This window comes from Puma concolor, chromosome B3, assembly GCF_028749965.1.
Source record: "Puma concolor isolate L17-30 chromosome B3, mPumCon1.1.hap2, whole genome shotgun sequence".
NCBI classification, from domain to species: domain Eukaryota; kingdom Metazoa; phylum Chordata; class Mammalia; order Carnivora; family Felidae; genus Puma; species Puma concolor.
In genome coordinates this window covers 143042601-143064281 of record NC_141672.1, presented here as the reverse complement: position 1 = coordinate 143064281, position 21681 = coordinate 143042601, and the positions used below count along the sequence as shown (strand labels likewise).

Genomic DNA, 21681 nt, shown 5'->3' with positions numbered 1-21681 from the left:
TCTCTCAAACTTAAAAAAATTAATAAGCTATTAAAACAGCCTCCATCGTTCAATAGAGCTGAGACTTAGCAATTACCAGTTCAAAGTCCTCTAGCTCACTCTTAATCATTCTGCTAGTAATAGATTCCAATAGGTCCTCCAGGTCTTGATAGACCCCCTCCTCCTCCTCCTCTTTTTCCTGCTGTGGGGGCATCACTTTGCTCTTACACCAGGCCAAACAGTGTTGGACACAACATAACAGATAATCCTGTAGGAAGAAAATAGTAAACATTCTTGAGTGTTTAACTGAAGGAGGCTGTTGATAATCAACATATAATTCTAACCTATAAGGCTAAAGTAAGTTATTTTAGCCTATAAGACTAAAGTAAGTTATGAATAACTTAAGTCAACCTGAATTAAAACTGGAAAAAGTTAACTGAACTAACAAAGGTATTCTTGCATTCTTTCCTGACTTTTTGCCAAAACTGGCTTTGCAAGTAGTGGGCACCTCAGAATGCAATATCAGAATGTGCTATTTCTGATCTAGTGGAAACACCATGAAGCCTGGTTGTGAAGTTAAATCCTCTCTGGCTACTGAGTCCCAGAGGCTGTTCTGAAGACAGGAAAGGAATCGGTGGGAGACCAACCGAGCATCTCCACCTCATGGCACAAAAGGCCCATTTATGGAGGCAGGATCTGACAAATGAAAGACCACCTCCTTCCCCATCATGGGCTCTAAGTTGCTTGGCGTGGTGGAGCTTCAGTTTTTATTTTCTCTTTTTCCTGTCTTTCTGAGGCTGGATAGTAAGAATAGAAAAACAACCTGTCCTAGTTCCCCTGAGGGTTCAAGAGTGCCAATTCTAGCTCTGCCTAAATCATACACTCCCTCCAGACTAACGAAGCAGGTCTCCTGGGTTCATCTGCTACCGAGTGACCTCCTTTCCCCATTCCACAGTATATTTAGTATATTATATAGTCAAAGAGGCACAAATGGGAGATGAAATGCTTCCTGGGGGAGGTGATGGATACCTTGATTTTGTAAAATGTGAACATGGAGATATCTTACCAATAGATCCAAGGTTTATGATGGGTAAGAAAAGATAAGGAGGGAAGATTTAAGAGTAAAATTTCATTGGGAGTACCAGAAGAGTGCTTTCAGGAAAGGTATCTTCCTGAAGACGGATTCTTTCAACAGGGTTGATGCTTTTACTTAACAATAAAAATAATGGTTATAGGAAGAATAAAAGTCTCACCAGTGGTTCTTGTAGACAGATTCGATCTCCTTGGGTTAAAATACAAGCTTCCAATTTCAGAGGTGGCAGCACATCAGGTTTTGGCTCATAGTACTGTTTTAACTATGTACGGTAAGGAAAAAAACACACCAGGGCTCATGAATGCTTTTTCACTTCTTTAACTGGTCCAAGTAATGGCACCTTTAATGTTTAACACCATCTAAGACCTATTTCCCAAGTGTCCAAAGAACAATGCAGCAAAATATGTGTTGCTTTGCCTCAACTCATCCTTTACCCTTGCTTTAGGCATCATGTTGAGATCTTTCCTACTCCATTTCCACTAACTTTCTCACAAAACATCGGGCCCTCTCACATCAATTCCTAAACCTACAAACCTACAACCTAAAGCAATCAGCATTTCCAATATAGTTTGATAGTTAAGAATATATAAATAAGCTCTAGAGTCAGAATGGCTGAGTCCAGGTCCCAGTTAAGACTCATGTGTTAATACTTTTGGTAAAGGCATCCATACCTTCGTTCCTCATCTGTGATGAAATATTACTATAAACATATGAGGCTGTGTAAGAATTAAACATGCCAATACATGTAAAGTGCTAAAAACACTACTTAGCACACAATAGAGACGAAGAAATGTTAGCTATTATTTCTCTCCTTTTTAGAGTCTGCACAATTTTACTGGTACACATACTAACTGGAGTTGGGAAGCAGTGTTCCACACCTTCAATCAATTTTCTATGCTTGTTAAGTATATGAATGTTGATGGGCTGATTATAACAGTTTAAAAAGATACACTATAGTTAATAGGATATAAATTTTGCATAGGATCAGGCTTGAGGCCCAATGGAAATCTTTAGATAAATAGTATAAGGACCTTCCAATAATTTCTACACATCCGAGATCTTAACTTTAAAATTTTTTTTTTTTTAACCTTTATTTATTTTTGAGACAGAGGGAGACAGAGCATGAATGGGGGAGGGTCAGAGAGAGGGAGACACAGAATCGGAAACAGGCTCGAAGCTCTGAGCCATCAGCCCAGAGCCCAACGCGGGGCTCGAACTCACGGACCGCGAGATCGTGACCTGGCTGAAGTCGGACGCTTAAACGACTGCGCCACCCAGGCGCCCCACCGAGATCTTAACTTTAAATGGAGCTTCTTCAGTATTATAACAAAAGTAATGACATACAAAAGTAGGGGGGATGGGGGAAAAAAAGAGAGAACTTTCTTTTTAGCCGAGTGGTGGACATGAAAAAACTGCTACCTCCAACCTGGAGTGGTTCTTTTTTTTTTCTTTTCTTTCTCTCTTTCTCCCTTTCTTCCTTCCTTTTCCTTTCTTTCTCTTTTAAGGTTTATTTATTTCTTTTGAGAGAGTGGGCGAGCATGCACATACATGGGAGAAGGGCAGATAGAGAGGGAGACTGAGAATTCAAGCAGGCTCTGCGTCATTAGCAAAGAGCTGAACGTGGGATTCCATCCCACGAACCGCAAGACAACAACCTGAGCCAAAATTAAGAGTCATTGGGACACTCAAGCCCCCAGGCACCCGAGCTGCTTCTTTCTTTGGTCTCTCCCTGCCCTCTGAGTATGGGGGCCAGTTTCAGATCGAGAGAGTTACAAACCAAGAAACTCTCAATATATAAAAAAGATTCAAATACCATATAATAAAATATTACTTTGCTATAAAAGGGAATGAAGTACTTATAAATGCTACAACATGGATAAACTGAAAACATTCAGTGAAAGCCATCGGTCACAAAAGACCACATTGTACGATTCCACTTACATGAAATGTCCACAACAAATCTAGACAGAAAGTAGTAGATCAGTGGTTGCTTAGGGCTAGGTGTGTGGGAGAAGAATGAGAAAATTAGGGGGTGTTAGCTAAAGGGTGTGAGGCTTTCTGAAGTGATGAAATAAATGTTCTAAAATCGATTGTGATGCTGGCTGCACAACTCAATGAATACACTAAAAACCAATGAGTTGTACACTTAATTTTTTTTATTTTTTATTTTTTTTAAGTAGGCTCCATGCTCAGCATGGAGCAACATGGGGCCTGGACTCAACCCTGAGATCAAGATCAGAGCTGAGATCGAGAGCTGGATGCCCAACTGACTGAACTACCCAGGTGCCCCAAGCTGTACACTTTAAATGGGTCAACTATACGGTATGTAAATTACATCTCAATAAAGGTATTTTAAAAAATAGATTCGGGGCGCCTGGGTGGCTCAGTTGGTTAAGCGTCTGACTTCAGCTCAGGTCACGATCTTGCGGTCCTTGAGTTCGAGCCCCGCGTCGGGCTCTGGGCTGATGGCTCGGAGCCTGGAGCCTGCTTCCAATTCTGTGTCTCCCTCTCTCTCTGCCCCTCCCCCGTTCGTACTGTCTCTCTGTGTCTCAAAAATAAATAAACATTAAAAAAAAAATTAAAAAAAAAATAGATTCAAGGAATGCATAATGAATAAATGTTGAGTGTAAATGGTCTTATTTATGCCAGATATTCTCCAGCTGAACTCGTTTCCTAGTGATCTTTTGAAATCTTTTTTTTGAAGTAGTTTAAAAATCCTTTTTTAAACTGAAAAGTACAGAATATAACCCATGCCTCTGTAACCTAGATGTAATACATCCATATTTTGCTATATTTGTTTCACATCTCTCTATTCTTTTAGAAGTAAAACAAACAGATACAGCTGCTAATACCCCTTATACAAATGGTTCTTCAAAAGGTCCTTCTGACTTAGGGTGCAGACTGAGAGAGAATATACCTGAGAGAATAACTGTTAAGATGATGCAAAAGGGCAGGTAGGTAAGTAGTAATTAAAACATCAGGACAGCATCACATACCCCAGGCATGTTCATAATGTACCAGTGTACTATTTGGGAATTATTCTATATTTTGGAAAGTCCGGAAAATGTCAATCACCTCTCCATGTATTATCTATTCTCTATATCCATAAACGTATAAAATAAAATAAATGTATTACCTGTGAAAGTAGAGTCTGCATGATTGAATTAGCCAGCTGAGAGTTCCTTCTAAGGACATCATAGAACCCCTAAGAGGAATCAAATAGAGAGTAAGCTCTTTAACAGGTACGCTAAGTTCTAACTTTACTTTTTTTTTTTTACTTTTCTTATTTACTTTTTTTGAGAGAGAGCAAATGAGCGAGCATGGGTGCACGCAAGCACAGACCAGCAGGGGAGAGGGAGAGAGAAAGAATACCAAGGAGGCTCCATACCCAGTGCAGAGCCTGACACAGGGCTCCTTCTCACAATGTGAGATCATGACCTGAGCTGAAATCAAGAGTCAGACACTTAACCGAGTGAGCCACCCAGGCGCCTCTGGACAATCATAACTGTAAACATTAAAACAAAATTTTTTTAAACAATACTATTTCTTTACATTATTTCTTAATTCTTTGAAATGACTGAAATTATAGAGAGAGAAACGGCTCAGAGAGTTTAGGTTATTTGCCTAAAAAGAACTAAAGAAATCTTTTTTTTTTTAATTTTTAATGTTTTATTATTTATTTTTGAGAGAGAGGGGCAGAGCATGAGTAGGGGAGGGGCAGAGAGAGAGAGGGAGACACAGAATCCAAAGCAGCTCCAGGCTCCGAGCTGTCAGCACAGGGCCCAGAGCCAGACGTGGGGCTCGAACTCATGAACTGCGAGATCATGACCTGAGCTGAAGTCATGATGCTTAACTGACTGAGCCACCCAGGCACCCCTAAAAAGAGATCTTTGATCACTGAGAACCAGATTAATAAACTGACCACAATCATCATAATTTTTAAACAACAGGTCATTTCCGGATTTGGAGTACTTTGCTCCTTTACAGTCAAGAATGTTCTAGGTCTTCATTCTTTTGTCTCATCCTACATTAACAGCCTTCCCTTTTAGGACATTATTTCCACTTACTTTCCAGCACTTCAAAAATGTCTCCTGGCCCTGAGCACTCTAAAGTAAATGACTGTGTGATATTTCTTCCCATCCAGTATTTCCCATAGTTAAAAACTACTTAAGTTAAAATCTTGGGGGGAGGGGGCCTAGGTGGCTCAGTTAAGCATCTGACTCTTGATTTCAGCCAGGTCATAATCTCACAGTTCGTGGGATTAGGCCCTGCATGGGGCTCTGCCCTGACACTGTGGAGCCTGCCTGGGATTCTATCTCTGCCCCTCCCTTCATGTGTGCTATCTCCCAAAATAAATAAATAACTTAAAAAAAAAAAAATTAAATCCTGGGGAGAACTTTCTTTTTGGAACTGGGAAAAAGACTGTATGGTTCATTTGAGAGAAAAAGTAAATGAGAGTTGACCCCCTAAACATTTATTTATTTATTTAAAAAAAAATTTTTTTTTTTTTTTTTTTTAACGTTTATTTACTTTTGAGACAGAGCATGAACAGGGAAGGGTCAGAGAGAGAGAGGGAGACACAGAATCCGAAACAGGCTCCAGGCTCTGAGCTGTCAGCACACAGCCTGACGCGGGGCTTGAACTCATGAACTGCGAGATCATGACCTGAGCCGAAGTCGGACGCTTAACCAACCGAGCCACCCAGGCGCCCCAACATTTCTTTTTAAAGAGAAGACACAAAGGAAAATTAACGTTAACAAATATTAAATTTTTAAATAATCCAGTGAAGAAATGGGCAAAAGACATGAACAGACACTTCTCCAGAGACGACATCCAGATGGCCAACTGACACATGAAAAAATGCTCAACATCACTCATCATCAGGGAAATACAAACCAAAACGACAGTGAGATACCACCTCACACCTGTCAGAATGGCTCACATTAACAACTCAGGCAACAACAGATGTTGGTGAGGATGCGGAGAAAGAGGATCTCTTTTGCATTGTTGATGGGAATGCAAGATGCAGGCTGGTGCAGCCACTCTGGAAAACAGTATGGAGGTTCCTCAAAAATCTAAAAATGGAACTACCCTACGACCTAGCAATTTCACTACTAGGTATTTATCCAAGGGATACAGGTGTGCAGTTTCAAAGGGACACATGCACCCCCATGTTTATAGCAGCACTATCAACAACAGCCAAAGTATGGAAAGAGCCCAAATGTCCATCGATGGATGAATGGATAAAGAAGATGTGGTATATATATACAATAGAGTATTACTCGGAATCAAAAAGAATGAAATCTTGCCATTTGCAACTATGTGGATGGAACTGGAGGGTATTATGCTAAGTGAAATTAGTCAGAGAAAGACAAAAATCATACGACTTCACTCACGTGAGGACTTGAAGAGACAAAACAGATGAACATAAGGGAAGGGAAACAAAATTAATATAAAAACAGGGAGGAGGACAAAACATAAGACACTCATAAATATGGAGAACAAACAGAGGGTTACTGGAGGGGGTTTGGGAAGGGGAATGGGCTAAATGGGTCAGGGGCACTGAGGAATCTACTCCTGAAATCATTGTTGCACTACATGCTAACTAATTTGGATGTAAAATACATACATACATATATACATAAAGTATCATCATCAAGGAAACAGTCATCTGCCCTACACCCTGCAACAAGTATGACCAGTGTTGATACCAACACATGAAGAGTTTTTACAAATCGATGATGTGACGTCTTTAATGAACAAATGAACACCAATATCCTAATAGATCAGTCCATGATCTGTATCAAGTTAAGTTTTAAAATTTGGAGCTACATTCAGTGCAGATTCTTTTTTGCATGTGGAGGACTGCAGAGAAGAGTTAACACAGTAGATGTGAGACTGTCATCCTTAGTAAAGCCTGCTTGCAAGATTGCCCCTTGATGGGTGGCTGGGAATCTGGCTGGTGAACAGTCCCCTACACCGATAAAAAGCTTTCCCTAAATGATAGAAATTTACTGTGTATAAACTGTACAATGTGGTTTATGCTGAATATTTTTATTTTCTTCTGGAAGTTTGGAATTTGGATATGTGCTAATAAGCACAAGTGCCTATGTAAACCAGCACCCTGTAAAAACCTTGGGTACCAAATCTCTAATAAGCTTCCTTTACTGAGGAATTGTTATCTACTGATGTGTTGACACAACTCATTTGCTGAAGGAATTAAGTGCATGCTGTGCAATCCCAGCTGGAGAGGATTCTTAGACGCTTGCACCTGGTTTCTTCCTGACTTTACCCTATGTATCCCTTGCTTCTGCTGATTTTGCTTTGTATCCCTTAACTAGAATATAGTTAGCTATGAGAATTAATATATGTGGAGTTTAAAAGTCCTCCCAGAGAAATCTTTAAACATGGTGGTTTTGGGGACCCCCCCCCTTCCAATACAATAAACAATTGTTCCAGTACGGCTTGTTGACAAGATCATCCTTTTTCTACTAAATTACCTTGGGATATTGGTCAAAAATCCACTGAGCAACTTCATACTTTTTCAATTGTCTTGATCCTTCTAGGTCCTTTACATTTTATTTTTTTTTAATGTTTCTTTGTTTTTGAGAGGGGAGGGAGGGGGAGGGAGAAAGGGGGGGGGAGGGAGAAAGGGGGGGGAGGGAGAGGGAGAGGGAGAGGGAGGGGGGGAGAGAGAGAGAGAGAGAGAGAGAGAGAGAGAGAGAGAGAGAGAGAGAGAAGAATCCCAAGGATGCTCCAAGCCCGATGCAGGGCTTAAATTCATGAACTGTGAGATCATGACCTGAGCCAAAACCAAGAGTTAGACACCCAACTGACAGACACCCAGGCACCCCTAGGTCCTTTACATTTTAGAATCAACTTCATTTCTGTCCAAAAAATCCTGGGATTTCAGTTGGGACTGCACTGAATCTACAGACTTTTTTGAGACTAAAATTACTAAAAATACTGTGCTGAGCATTTCAATCTATAAACATGGCACATCCTTCATTTACCTTTTCTTCTTTAATTTCCCAACAATATTTTGAGGTGTTCAGTGCACATATCTTGTACATTCTTTGTTAAACCTATCCTTAAGTGTTTTATTTTTATCATAAATTTTTTTTGATTTCCAATTGTTCACTGCTAGTATAAAATTGGTTTCTGTATCCCACCTTACTAAACTCACTTTTTTGTGATTCTTTGCTGTCTACATACAGTGCAAATCAAGACAGCCACATTTCATCATTCAAATCTGTATGCCTTTATTTCTTTTTCTCGTCGTATTGGATAGAACCCTCACTATAATGCTGAACAAGTATCTTTATTCTTGATTATAGGGAAAAACATTTAGTCTTTCACCATTTATTTCAGACGCAAGTTTCAGATTCCTTTTATCAGGTGCGGACATTCCTTTTTTTTTTTAATGTTGATTTGAGAGTGTATGTGTGCACATGTGTACGTGAGCAAGGGAGGGGCGGAGAAAGAATTCCAAGTAGGCTGTGCACTGTCAGCACAGAGCCCGACGTGGGGCTCGACCTCAAGAATGGTGAGATCATGGGGCGCCTGGGTGGCGCAGTCGGTTAAGCGTCTGACTTCAGCCAGGTCACGATCTCGCGGTCCGTGAGTTCGAGCCCCGCGTCAGGCTCTGGGCTGATGGCTCGGAGCCTGGAGCCTGTTTCCGATTCTGTGTCTCCCTCTCTCTCTGCCCCTCCCCCATTCATGCTCTGTCTCTCTCTGTCCCAAAAATAAATAAACATTGAAAAAAAAAATTTAAAAAAAAAAAAAAAAAAAAAAAAAAGAATGGTGAGATCATGACCTGAGCCAAAATCAAGAGTTGGATGCCCAACCAAATGAGCCACCCAGGTGCACCTCAAATATTCTTTATGATTCCTCACCTTAAACAACCTTTTGGCTAGCCATCACAAAACTACCAATCCTAACTGCATCAAGGAAGAGTGAACTGTACTTTTACAATCAGAAAAAACTTACTAAAATAAAAAAGATTATTAGTTGGGGGTTGCTATATTTCTTCCACTCTGATTTACCTCATAAAGTATGAGTCGAACATCAGCCTGCTGGCCTAAGCATCTCCTCAAACTATCCATGATCTCAAGGCAAAAAGTTTCATTGGCAACAGAATTGTAACGGCTGTGAACATCCACATGGACCTGAAAGGAAGAGAGGCCAGTTCTTGTGTATTTTACCAAATTAATTTTCACAAAGAAGGTAAAATGAGCCCGTGTTCTTGGTCAAAGAAACTTCAATTTAGCTTTCCCCATATGCAAAAATCATCAGTAGGATGTGATAAGTGTCACTCTTATTCTGGTTTGGAGTAAGAATTTTCAAGCATTTCAACAAAATTAACTCTTCTCCATCCTTTAAGGTCTTCCTTGGCAATGTCAGGTGCTTAGGATGGCACACAGATGATTTCACCACTAGAATCCAGTAGTCTTAATATACTTGATTATACTTAAAAGGTCTAAATGCTTCCTGAAATATTTTCAGGAGCTAGCACAATCTAGCTCTTTTTGCTTCCACAAAATCCTCAGAGTTTTATAGGTAGGTAATGTTTAGTTTAGAAATGGACAAGACAAAGAATTACAGCCCTTGTTTTAAATAATAAATCCAGTAACTATACACCAAGACTCCTAACCCTTACTATAGGCATCTCAGTGAGGTAGTTAATACTGACAGATCAAATCCTAGCTCTACCCTTCACTGCTTACATCACCTTGGGCAAGTCATTTAACCTTCCTCAGCCTTAGTCTTATTAAGATGTGGATGATTTTAACAATACACTAATGACACCCAGTGTTCCTAATATTTAGTCTGTGCCATATGTTATGAACAAAAGTTTTTTGGAATCACACTAGAGCAACAAAGGATTCCTAATAAGATTGTTTCATTAATTTGCTATTTACAAATCACACAGTACATAATTTAAATAAAAAAAAAAATTTTATTGCTCCAAAGTCTGAATTACCAAAATACTGTAAAAAGTCTTATTTTCTCAGATTACCAGGCTGTGCAAAGTAAATTAACTATTAAAAATGGGGATAATAATAACATCTAGACTCAGAGGATTATCAGGAAGATGAAATGACATAATAAATATAAAACACTTAGCACACCACCTAGCAGGACAAACCACAAATGCGAGTCACATTGCTAATTCAAAATTTTCTAGTAGTCAAATTCAAAAAGTAAAAAGATGCTGGTGAAATTAACTTTAACATTTAACCAAATATATCAAAACTATTTCAATATGTAATCGAAATTAAAAACAACAAGCTATTTTCCCTTACCTCACACTAAATTTTCAAAATGCAGCATGCATTTTACACATACAGTGTGACTCAATTTGGCCAGACACACTTCAACTGAGCATGCAGTTCAACAACCACACTGAGGCTAGTAGCTACCGTGGTGGAGAGCACTGTCTAGCACACAGCAAACCCATCATTTTAAGTAAGTGTTAGCTGTTATCACTGCCATCATCATCAGACTCTGTTTCAGGGTCATTTGTACAACCAGAGCAGGAGAGAGAAAGAACAGCATACACATCACCAACTTCTGCACGAATGCACACGACAACCCAGTGTTAACAGTCCTTACCTGGCTGGCACCGATGGACTGACTGCACTGGGAGGAGGACAAGCTGCCCAAAACCTTAAAGTTCTTCAGAAGCAGCAAAAACCCAGCAACCGCAGCTTTTCGGGCATCAAGCTGGCTAGCTCAGGAACAGACAGAGAAATAGTTAACCAACAATATTAGCTTCACAGGAATAGGTTTCTGGGTCAGAAAAAGCCAGTTACCTCTGTACAGAAAAGGAATATGAATAAGTAATGAAGCACAGAGCAAAATAAAATAAATTTATATACTCAAAATAAAACATCAGCTGTTCACAGCAGTTAGCAGTAGAGGAACTCAGCTGATTTCTCACTATCTAGTTAACCTCATGACACGATCTATACTTTCTTCTATGTGAGGAACAAGAGTACTGAGAAGCTATACAATGGGCCAATAACTCAAATATTAAGTACTAAGTAGGATAGAAACGGCTGATTGTCTGAAGGACCACTTCCCTTCTTTGCAGAGGAGTATAGTGCTTGGCGCCTTGTAAACCCTCCATCCAGAAAAATGATACATTCATCTCACTGAGGCTCAATGATCAAATTCATGGGGGAGATGTTATGACATACAAACCTTGGCCTAGCAGACATACCTCTAGGTAAGGAATACCAAAAAACTGTCAACTCTAGAAGAGGGATAATAGTATATACTTGCTGGTTGTTCCTCTGTATGTCCGCAAACACATTATAATAGAGTCAACGTGACATCAACTGAGCATCTTAGGGGTGCCTGGGTGACTCAGTTGGTTAAGTGTCCGACTTGGGCTCAGGTCATGATCTCACAGTTCATGAGTTCAAGCCCCGAGTTGGGATTCTGTGTTGATAGCTCAGAGCCCGGAGCCTGGAGTCTGCTTTGGATTTGGTGTCTCCCTCTCTCTCTCTGCCCCTCCCCCACTTGTGCGGTCTCTCAAAAATAAGTAACCATTAAAAAAAAAAAAAAATTGAGCATCATATATTTAAAGTACCAAATGTTTTCCACCTATTACTGGTCCCATAATACTTTTTGGGAGGTAGTAATATCATCTTTAGCTCCCATAATACTTCTTGGGAGGTAGTATTATCATCTTTAGCTTATACACTAAGAAATAAAGGAAAAGAGATCAGGAGGCATTGACTAAGCCAAAAAATACCTGAGACCGCTTAACAATTTAGTCTACAGTCACTAGACCATAACTCAATATTCACTAGAGTGAGTTTCTTGAATATTTTCCTAATGAAGATGTTTTCCTTTCTAGAACTCTTGCCAGCTGGCACTGCAACCTTGTCCTGAAGATTATTCTAGGGGTGTACAGCAGAGTACCTGAGATCAGAAGCTCATATTCCAGCTCCACGAACCTTTGTTTGACTTTTGGAAAGTCACTTATCTTCTCTAGACCTGAGTTTCCTGATCTGTATGGAGGAGACTGTAATAATTCTAACTTTACAGGTTACTCTGAAGACTGCATGAGATAAAGAACCCTGCACGTAGCACAAGGCTGTGCCTGATGAAAGCTGTTCTGTTGGGTTAGACATCTGCAGGACCACTGTGAACAGGCTGTACAAGGAGACGGCAGAGAAGATGGTGAGTAACATCAGAAGGCACTACTTCCCAGGGTCTCACGGGATTTTCAATACCTGGCAAACATGGCTTTCCGAAGGACAAGTATCAGGGAGTCCCTCACTGACATGCTGACCTTGAGAAGGGGCTGAAAGACAAAGAAGAAGTAGAAAAACCCCCAAGTTTATTAGTCTTTGCTCATTTCTACCCAAAACTGTCACTATTTGGCTTATATAACGAAATTTGGTTCTGTTTTTACATACATGTTTCAATGCTTATTACACTTAGTAATATGGACAACAGCATACTTTGAAATACTAAATTTAAACTAATTGTGAAATGCCTTTAAACCTATCGTCATCAGGGCGCCTGGGTGGCTCAGTCGGTTAAGCGTCCGACTTCGGCTCAGGTCACGATCTCATAGTTCGTGAGTTCGAGCCCCACGTCGGGCTCTGTGCTGACCGCTCAGAGCCTGGAGCCTGCTTCACATTCTGTGTCTCCCTCTCTCTCCGCCCCTTCCCTGCTCATGCTGTGTCTCTCTCTGTCTCAAAAAATAAACATTAAAAAAAAATAATAAAAAATAAAAAAAATAAATAAATAAACCTATCGTCATCAAATTTCTAAGAGCTTTACAATTATCTCACTAACTTGACAATGAGTCATGGGAGACACAAGTGTGCCAGGAAGAAGGGGGTACACTTAGAAACAGAGTCTCGCTCGGTGCTCGTGCACTTTTAATACAGTTTTATGCTTCAAAACCAAGGAATACAGGATTTCTCAGACATTTGTATTTATGAAGAATCACATGAGACTTCCATTAGGCAGTTCAACCTCAGTTTTGCCAAATTCCTTAGGAGTCTAAAGACTTACCTGCACTGCCTTCAGCAGCCCTTGTACAGTTTGAAGCGGCAGAAAGGATAAATAGTCAAAAGTTTCTGTGACTTTAGCAGAACAACTTTGAAGAACTAAGGGTGCATACATGATGATATTTGAAAGCAAATCTGAAAAACAGAATCTATAGTGAGTTGTCTCAAAAACTAAATATATTTCAAATAAATAAAAATTAAATATGGGAAAATAAATGATAAAAGGTTTTTTGTGTCTTTTGTCAAGTATACTGCAATAGCAATTTCTACTGATCCTATATACTTTTTCTATGGTCAGTGTAACTAGGATATACTTCTGAAACTTTCTTCTGTGATAAGATTATAAAAATTTATGTAAAGAAGGGAAGAAATCTGTTACACTGTCAAGACAAGTAGCATACTATATCTTCATATTTCTAAGCTGAAGTCAGTATCTGTGAACTTTTATATAAGTTTAGTTTTGTTTTTTTTTTTAATGTTTATTTATTTTTGAGACAGAGACAAACAGAGCATGAACAGGGGAGGGTCAGAGAGAGAGGGAGACACAGAATCTGAAGCAGGCTCCAGGCTCTGAGCGGTCAGCACAGAGCCCGACGTGGGGCTCGAACTCACGAACCATGAGATCATGACCTGAGCCGCAGCCAGACACTCAACCGACTGAGCCACCCAGGCGCCCCTTAAGTTTAGTTTTGAGCGAGAGAGAGAGAGAGAGAGAGAACAAGCATGAGTGGTAGAGGGGCAGAGAGGAGTGGGGGGAGAGAGAATCCCAAGCAGTCTTCGCACTGTCAGCACAGAGCCCGATGCAGGGCTTGATTGAACTCACAAACTGTGAGATCATGATCTGAGATGAAATCAAAAGTCAGACACTTAACCGAGTGAGCCACCCAGGAACCCAGCTACGAACACTTATTAGTGCAAGTATAGTATTGTCCTATAAGGAATATACAAAACCACACAAACATGATCTCTCTTCAAGAATTTTAATTAGGAGTCATAGAAAAACATATTTTGAAAGCATGAAAGAGATAAATAATGGGTCAACATCAAATATCTAATAATCGCAAACATTTTATTGCCTAGCAAATATTATAGAGGCTAAAGAGGAGTTCAAAGGAAGAAGAGATTATTATGAGTTGGTGTGCTTTAGAAGAGTGAAGAGAAGTATTTAAGCTGGGTTCTGAAAGAAGGCTGACATTTAGATGCACCAAGAACCAGAAAGGGCTACTATATGTAAAGGGAAAAGTATGAGGAAAAAGAAGTATAGGGCATATTCAGAAAACGGGTTGGAAAATCCTGTGAAGCAGGGGTGAAGAATTCATAAAAATAAATAAGTGAAGTTAATGGTGAGAAGGCAGGATGGATCAAATTGTCAAGGACCTGAAAGGCCAGGATAAAGAGCTGATAATTTATAAGGAAGGTACTGGTGATTTCTGAGTGATAGAGTGGTATTTTAGTAACACCATGTGGTGGCATATGCAGGCTGACTTGATGCAGAGAGGAGAGAGCAGGGAAATCAGAACCTATGGCAAAAGCCTAAATGCAAGGATGTAAGGCTGCAAACGAGGCAACAGGTGGGAAGGAAGGGCACAAAAATGAAGACAAAAGTAACAGAAAAAATGAGAGAACTTAGGTACCAAGTTTGAGCTAATGAAAAGGAATTCGAACTTCTGGAACTTGGAGAGTCAGGCTTCAAATAATAGAAAGATGAACAACTGAAAGTGGACTTTGTTGGAAGGAAACTGTATTGCATTTGAAATAAAAGGAAAAAGAAAAACCTAAATGGAAATATACAGCAGGAATGGGGGCACTGAACCAAGGAATGAAGACAGTCTTGACATAAAGATTTAGGAGCCATGTCCACTGAAGCCCACAAAAATAAATGAAGTCATGCAAAGAGGTATGACATGTACAAGGAAAAGAATGTGTAAAAAGAGGAGCAGACTTCTGCTTCCTACCATCATGGAGAAACAGTGACTAGATTTATCCTCCCACTTTAAACAATAACAACAAAAAGGGCCAAATTATATTAATAATTTTCAGACACTAGACAAGCAGTGCAGGCCCATGGTCCCCCAGAGAAGGGAAATAAATGGGGTATGCCTTAGAACTGCTCCATCTTACCGCCTAGAGAGTTCCTAGGCGGCAGCACAGAGAGGGGAAACTCCAAGCCCAGTGGTCTTCCCAATTTAAAGAGATGGAGGTGGGAATTCAAAAAGCCAAGGCAGCAAGAACTCACAGGGCAGAGTTCTAGAAAGGAAAGAGCTACACGGGAAGAGGGCCCTGGAGATGTGCGAGAAGGCCCCTGTGTATGTCAGCTGTGTTCTGGTAGGTGCATGATTGTGAGGAAGTTACTAGAAGCCAAGGGAAGACCCAGCAGCAAGAAGCAGGCAGATCTATTCTCAGAGGCCACAAAAGACAAATAATAGTTCACATTCACAACAACCACAGTGGAGACACCTCATAATATACAAGGTTCTATACTTAGGCATTTGTGAAACCTAACTAGCCTGAGATTAAAGGCTACCTGGTCTTGCTTAACACAACATAATCATCCAAATGATTAAATATTTTCCAAAAGATTTAAAGCTCAAAATTATTTGAAAGAATAAAAAATCCATGAAATTAACAACGTAAAAATTCATAGTGTCTACTATCCAATCAAAAATTACAAAGCATGCAGGGTCTCCTGGGTGGCTCAGTCAGTTAAGCAGCCAACTTCAATTCAGGTGGTGATCTCACAGTTTGCGAGTTCTAGCTCCACGTTGGGCTCTGTGCTGACAGCTCAGAGCCTGGGGCCTGCTTTGGAGTCTGTGTCTCCCTCTCCCTCTGCCCCTCCCCTACTCACATTCTGTCTCTCTCAAAAATGAATGTTAAAAAAAAATATTAAAAAAAAATTATGACCCACGATGAGGAAGAAATAAATAAATAAAAACAAAACAGAAATGCTACAAATGAGAGGATTAGTAAATAAGGATATTAAAAAAACTAAAATAAATATAATTTATATGTTCAAAAAAGGTAAGGGAAGCATGTTAAGGAGAGCAAAAATATGAAAAAAGATACAAATCAGATGTCTAAAGATGAAAAATTAGATTGCTGCACAAGATCTGGGAACTTGAAGTTATAGCAGTATCAACTGTCTAAAAACAGTAAAAAAGACTAAAAAAGAATCTGTAAGCTATATAGGCAATGTAAAGCAGCCTATTACATATGTAACGCAGTATAGGGGTGGGAGGAGTGTGTGCTGGTAGGAGGGAGATGACAGAAACGTTTTTGAAGAAATCGTATCTTGGGGTGCCTGGGTGACTCAGTAGGTTGAGCATCCAACTCCTGATTTTAGCTCTGGTCATGATCTCACAATTCGTGACATCAAGCTCCACCTCGGGCTCTGTGCTGACAGCAAGGAGCTCGCTTGGGATTCTCTCTCCATCTCTCTCCCTCTCCCCCACTTATGTTCTCTCTCTCTCAAAATAAACAAACATTTAAAAAAAGAGAGAGAATATCTCAAAATGTTCCAAACTTGATGAAAAACACAAACCTACAGATTCAAGAAGCTTAACAAACTCCAACCAGAAACATGGAGAAAACTACACTAAAGCACATAAATTGCTTAAAACCACTGATAAAGAAAAATATATATATTATATAGAAAGGAACAAAGATATGAATGAAAGCTAACTAATTAGAAATGATGAAAGCCAAAAGAACAGTAAAGTAACATCTTTGAAGTACTAAAAGAGGGGCGCCTGGGTGGCTCAGTCGGTTAAGCATCCGACTTCGGCTCAGGTCATGATCTCACCGTCTGTGAGTTCGAGCCCCATGTCGGGCTCTGTGCTGACAGCTCAGAGCCTGGAGCCCATTTCAGATTCTGTGTCTCCCTCTCTCTCTGCCCCTCCCCTGTTCATGCTCTGTCTCTTTCTGTCTCAAAAATAAATAAACGTTAAAAAAAATTAAAAGTACTAAAAGAAAAAAACAAAACCCTGTCAATTTGGAATTCTATACCCAGTAAAAATATATTTCAAAAAACTAACACTAAATTAAAGACTTTTTATGACACACGAAAAGAATTCAACAACAGCAGATCAGTAGTATAGAAAAAAATTTTTTTCTGAAGAATTTGGCAAACATTTTTTTTTTCTATTTCCAGTCTTTTGAGGCAGACACAGGTTTACATAGAATGAAGTTGATTCTAAGAGCACACAAAAACTGAACACAAAGAATAAGACTAAATCCAGCAATCCAGAGTGATAGGAGTGTAAGACACTGAGCAGGTGCACTAGAAAGAAGACTGACTGTTCAAGGTGGCTACCAACAGTCAAAGACTAAAGTCCCCACCCTGTAGGAGTACAAAGCTTAGTGTCTGAACAGTGGAGTCTATTTGCTCCTTGAATTCTAAGCAGTATATGAAAGTTAACGGCAGTTGGACAGAAAATAATACTGGATAGAAATCTAGACACAAACAAAGGGAAAAAGCACCAGAAATGGTAAACACATGTGTAAAAGACATTTTCTTATTTTAAAAAATTCTTGGGGCACCTGGGTGGCTCAGTCAGTTAAGCATCCAGCCCTTGATTTGGGCTCGGGTCATGATCTCATGGTTGGTGGGTTTAAGCCTTGCATCAGCACAGAGCTCTCATGGGTTTCTCTGTCTCCCTCTCCCTCTGCCCCTCCCCTACTTGTGCACATGCACACTCTCTCAAAAGTAAATATTTTTAAAACATACAATAAAAAATTCTTGAAAGACACAATTGACTGTTTAAAGCAAACATAACAATGTAGATATAATTCAATAAACAGAGAAGTAAAATGTATGAGAATAGCACAAAAGTCACAAGGGCAGAAGTCAGAAATGGAAGTTATTTGTTGAGGTAGAATACTTGAAGGTAAACTATAGTAAGTTAAAGTATCATAAACCCTAAAGCAACCCCCCCCCCAAAAAAAAAATTTTAAAAAGAGGTAGAGCTAATCAAATTGAGCAAGACAAAATGGAATTTAACAGAATTTTAAAAAAGCAATCTAAGGGCACTTGGGTGGCTCAGTTAAGCATCTGACTCTTGATTTCAGCTCAGGTCATGATCTCACAGTTCATGAGACTGAGGCCTGCATTGGGCTCCACGCTGGCAGCACAGAGACTGCTTGGGATTCTCTCTCTCTTGCTTCTCGCATACCCTCTCTCTCAAAATAAATAAACAAACATGAAAAAAAAAAACCTCAATCCAAAAGAAGGCAGAACAGCAGAAAAAAAATAAGAACAGATGGATAAAACAGAAAACAGCCAGATGATAATTACATTACATGTAAATGGAATGCCCTGATTTAAAGTTCCTGATTATCAAATAGGATTGAAAAAGTAAAACACCTTTGTATGTGGTCTACAAGAAACCCTTGCCAACTATAAAGACATAAGTAAGTTAAAACTAAAAAGATGAAAAAAATATACAATGTTGCCACAGATCAAAAGAAAACCAGAGAAGTTGTATTAATACCAAAGTAGACTTCAGGGGGCACCTGGGTAGCTCAGTCAGTTAACATCCAACGTCAGCTCAGATCATGATCTCACGTTTCGAGAGTTTGAGCCCCTCGTCGGGCTCTGTGCCTCCCTCTCTCTCTGCCCCTCCCCAGCTCCCACTCTGTTTCTCAAAAATAAACAAACATTAAAAAATAAATTCAAAGTAGACTTCAAAGCAAATATTCCCAGGAACAAAAAAGGTCATTTCATAATGATTAATGGGTCAGTTAGCTAAGAGGACATAACAATCCTAAATGAGTATGCCCCTAATAATAAAGTTTTAAAATACATATAGCAAGAACTGATAGAACTAAAAGAAACTGACACATTTATAATTACAAAGTCAGAGATTCAACACTCATCTTAATAGTTAACAGAATAATTAGAAGAAAATATGTAAGAATACAAAAGACTTGAATCATCTGACTTAACTGAGTTATGGAAAACTCCACCTAACAACAGAATATGTTTTCTTTTTTTTTTTACATTTATTTATTTTTGAGACAGAGAGAGAGAGAGAGAGCATGAACAGGGGAGGGTCAGAGAAAGAGGGAAACACAGAATCGGAAACAGGCTCCAGGCTGTCAGCACAGAGCCCCACGCAGGGCTCAAACCCACGGACCGCGAGATCATGACCTGAGCCGAAGTCGGACGCTTAACTGACTGAGCCACCCAGGCGCCCCAACGTTTTCGTTTCAATAGCACACAGAACATTTATCAAACTGAACCATATTCTGAGAATAAACCAAGCCTACCTAAGTCTCAATAAACTTTTAAAAATTCGTGTCATAGGGGTACCTGGCTACCTCAGTTGGAAGAGCATGCTTTTTTTTTTTTTTTTGACAGAGAGGATGCAAATGAGTGAAGGGCAGAGAGAGAGAGAGAGAGAGAGAGAGAGAGAGAGAGTTAGAGAGAGAGGGAGGGAGGGAATATCCCAGGAGGGGAAGAGGGAGAAGTGAGGCTCACCCAAAGTGGGTCTTGAACTCACCCTATGTGGGATTTGAACTCATGAGCCATGAGATCATTACCTAACCTGAGTCAGACATTCACCGACTGAGCCACCCAAGCACACCCCCTCCTTTTTTTTTTTTTTTATGTTTATTTTTTGGGAGAAAAAGTATGCAATTCTTATCTTGGGGTTGTGAATTGAGCCCCACATTGGGGGTAGAGATTGCTTTAATTAATTAATATTTAAAAATTCATGTCATAGATAGTATTATAACCACAAATTAGAAATCAACAACAGAAAAATATCTGGAAAACCTCCAAATATTTGAAAGCTGAACAACATACTTCTAAATAACCTAACTCATAGGTTAAAGAACAAATCACAAGGGAAATTGAAAAGTATTTGTAACTGAAGAAAATTAAAAACAAAATTTATGGGATATAGCTAAAGCAATATTTAGATGGAAATTTAGTTTAAAGCTCGTATTAAAAAAGTTTCAAGGGGCGCCTGGGTGGCGCAGTCGGTTGAGCGTCTGACTTCAGCCAGGTCACGATCTCGCGGTCCGTGAGTTCGAGCCCCGCATCAGGCTCTGGGCTGATGGCTCGGAGCCTGGAGCCTGTTTCCGATTCTGTGTCTCCCTCTCTCTCTGCCCCTCCCCCGTTCATGCTCTGTCTCTCTCTGTCCCAAAAATAAATATAAAAAAACAAACAAACAAAAAAAAAAAAACGTTGAAAAAAAAAGTTTCAAATTACTGACCTAAGCTGTTTCTTTTTTTTTTTTTTTTTAAAGAGAGAGGAAAAAGACTGTGAGCGGGGGAGAGGGGCAGAAGGAGAGAGCGAGCGAGAGGGAAGAGAATCTTAAGCAGGCTCTACACTCACCGTGCAGCCCGATGCAGGGCTCAATCCTGGGATCCCTAACTAAAATCCAGAGTCGGATGCTCAACCAACTAAGGCACCCAGGTGCCCCAGTGACCTAACCTTCTAGCCAAAAAAAAAAAAAAAAAAAAAAGATTAAACCCAAAGCAGTAAAAAGGAGACAAAAAAGAGCAGAAATAAATGAAACTAAAAACAAAAAACAGAGAAATGCAGTGAAACTAAAAGCTGTTTTTTTGAGATCAATAAAATTTTGGGGTGCCTGGGTGGCTCAGTTGGTTAAGCGTCCGGCTTTGGCTCAGGTCATGATCTCACGGTTCGTGAGTTCAAGCCCCGCATCGGGCTCTGGGCTGACAGCTCAGAGCCTGGAGCCTGCTTCAGATTCTGTGTCTCCCTCTCGCTCTGCCCCTCCCCTGCTCGTGCTCTGTCTCTCAAAGATAAATAAACATTTAAAAAAAATTTTTTTTTAATAATAAGACTGATGAATCTCTTGCTTCAGTGGTAAGAAAAAAGACAACGCACATCACAGCTATCACGAATAAGAAAGGGGACATCAATATAGAACCTAGAGTCATGAAAAGGATATTCTCAACAACTTCATGGCAACAAACTTGGTAACTCAGGTGAAATGGCCAAATTCCTTGAAAAACATAAACTACAAATGTTCTCCCAGAAGACTGAGATAACCTGAACAGCCCTGTTTTATTAAAGAAATTGCAATTAAAACTTTTCACACAAACGAAAGGAAACTTGGAGCACCAGGAAGAAAAAGCAATGTAAACCTCCAGGTAAATGTAATAGGCCACAAGTTGACACTCTTTCTGTAAAGGGCCAGACAGTAACCATTTGAGGTTTTATAAGCCATGGTTTAAATGACAACTGTTCAACTCTGCTGGTATAGTGTAAAAGCAAGATAGACAACATGTAAATGACTGAGTGTGGCTATATTCCAGTAATACTCTCTGCACTTTGAATACTAACTTTTTCAGAGGACATATTATTCTTTTGATTTTTTCAACCACTTACAAGAGCGAAATGAACCCAAAGCAAGCAAAAGCTAAGAAATAAGAAGCAGATATCAGTGAAATTGGAAACAAACAATGGAGAGAATTCACACCAGAAGCTCATTCTTTGAAAGATTAGTAAAACTGACAAGCCCCTAAGTTAAATCAGTGAAGGAAAAAAGATGCAAATATATCAGGAATGTCTTGATTTGCAGGTGACATGATTTCTATTTAGAATAT

General features: G+C 39.6%; 1 protein-coding gene across 5 annotated transcripts in view; it reads right to left on the bottom strand.

Moving 5' to 3' along the window:
- The window catches only part of FANCI (FA complementation group I), a 103902-nt gene that overhangs the window by 20056 nt on the left and 62165 nt on the right, over positions 1–21681 (bottom strand). For all 5 annotated transcript variants that reach the window (XM_086711559.1, XM_086711558.1, XM_086711557.1 and 2 more), the window contains exons 15-21: positions 13112–13242; positions 12319–12389; positions 10688–10802; positions 9118–9240; positions 4209–4277; positions 1233–1334; positions 77–247 (exon numbers count right to left, since the gene is read on the bottom strand). In XM_086711559.1, the coding sequence (XP_086567685.1) occupies positions 77–247; positions 1233–1334; positions 4209–4277; positions 9118–9240; positions 10688–10802; positions 12319–12389; positions 13112–13242 (782 nt within the window). The remainder of the gene's footprint in view (positions 1–76; positions 248–1232; positions 1335–4208; positions 4278–9117; positions 9241–10687; positions 10803–12318; positions 12390–13111; positions 13243–21681) is intronic.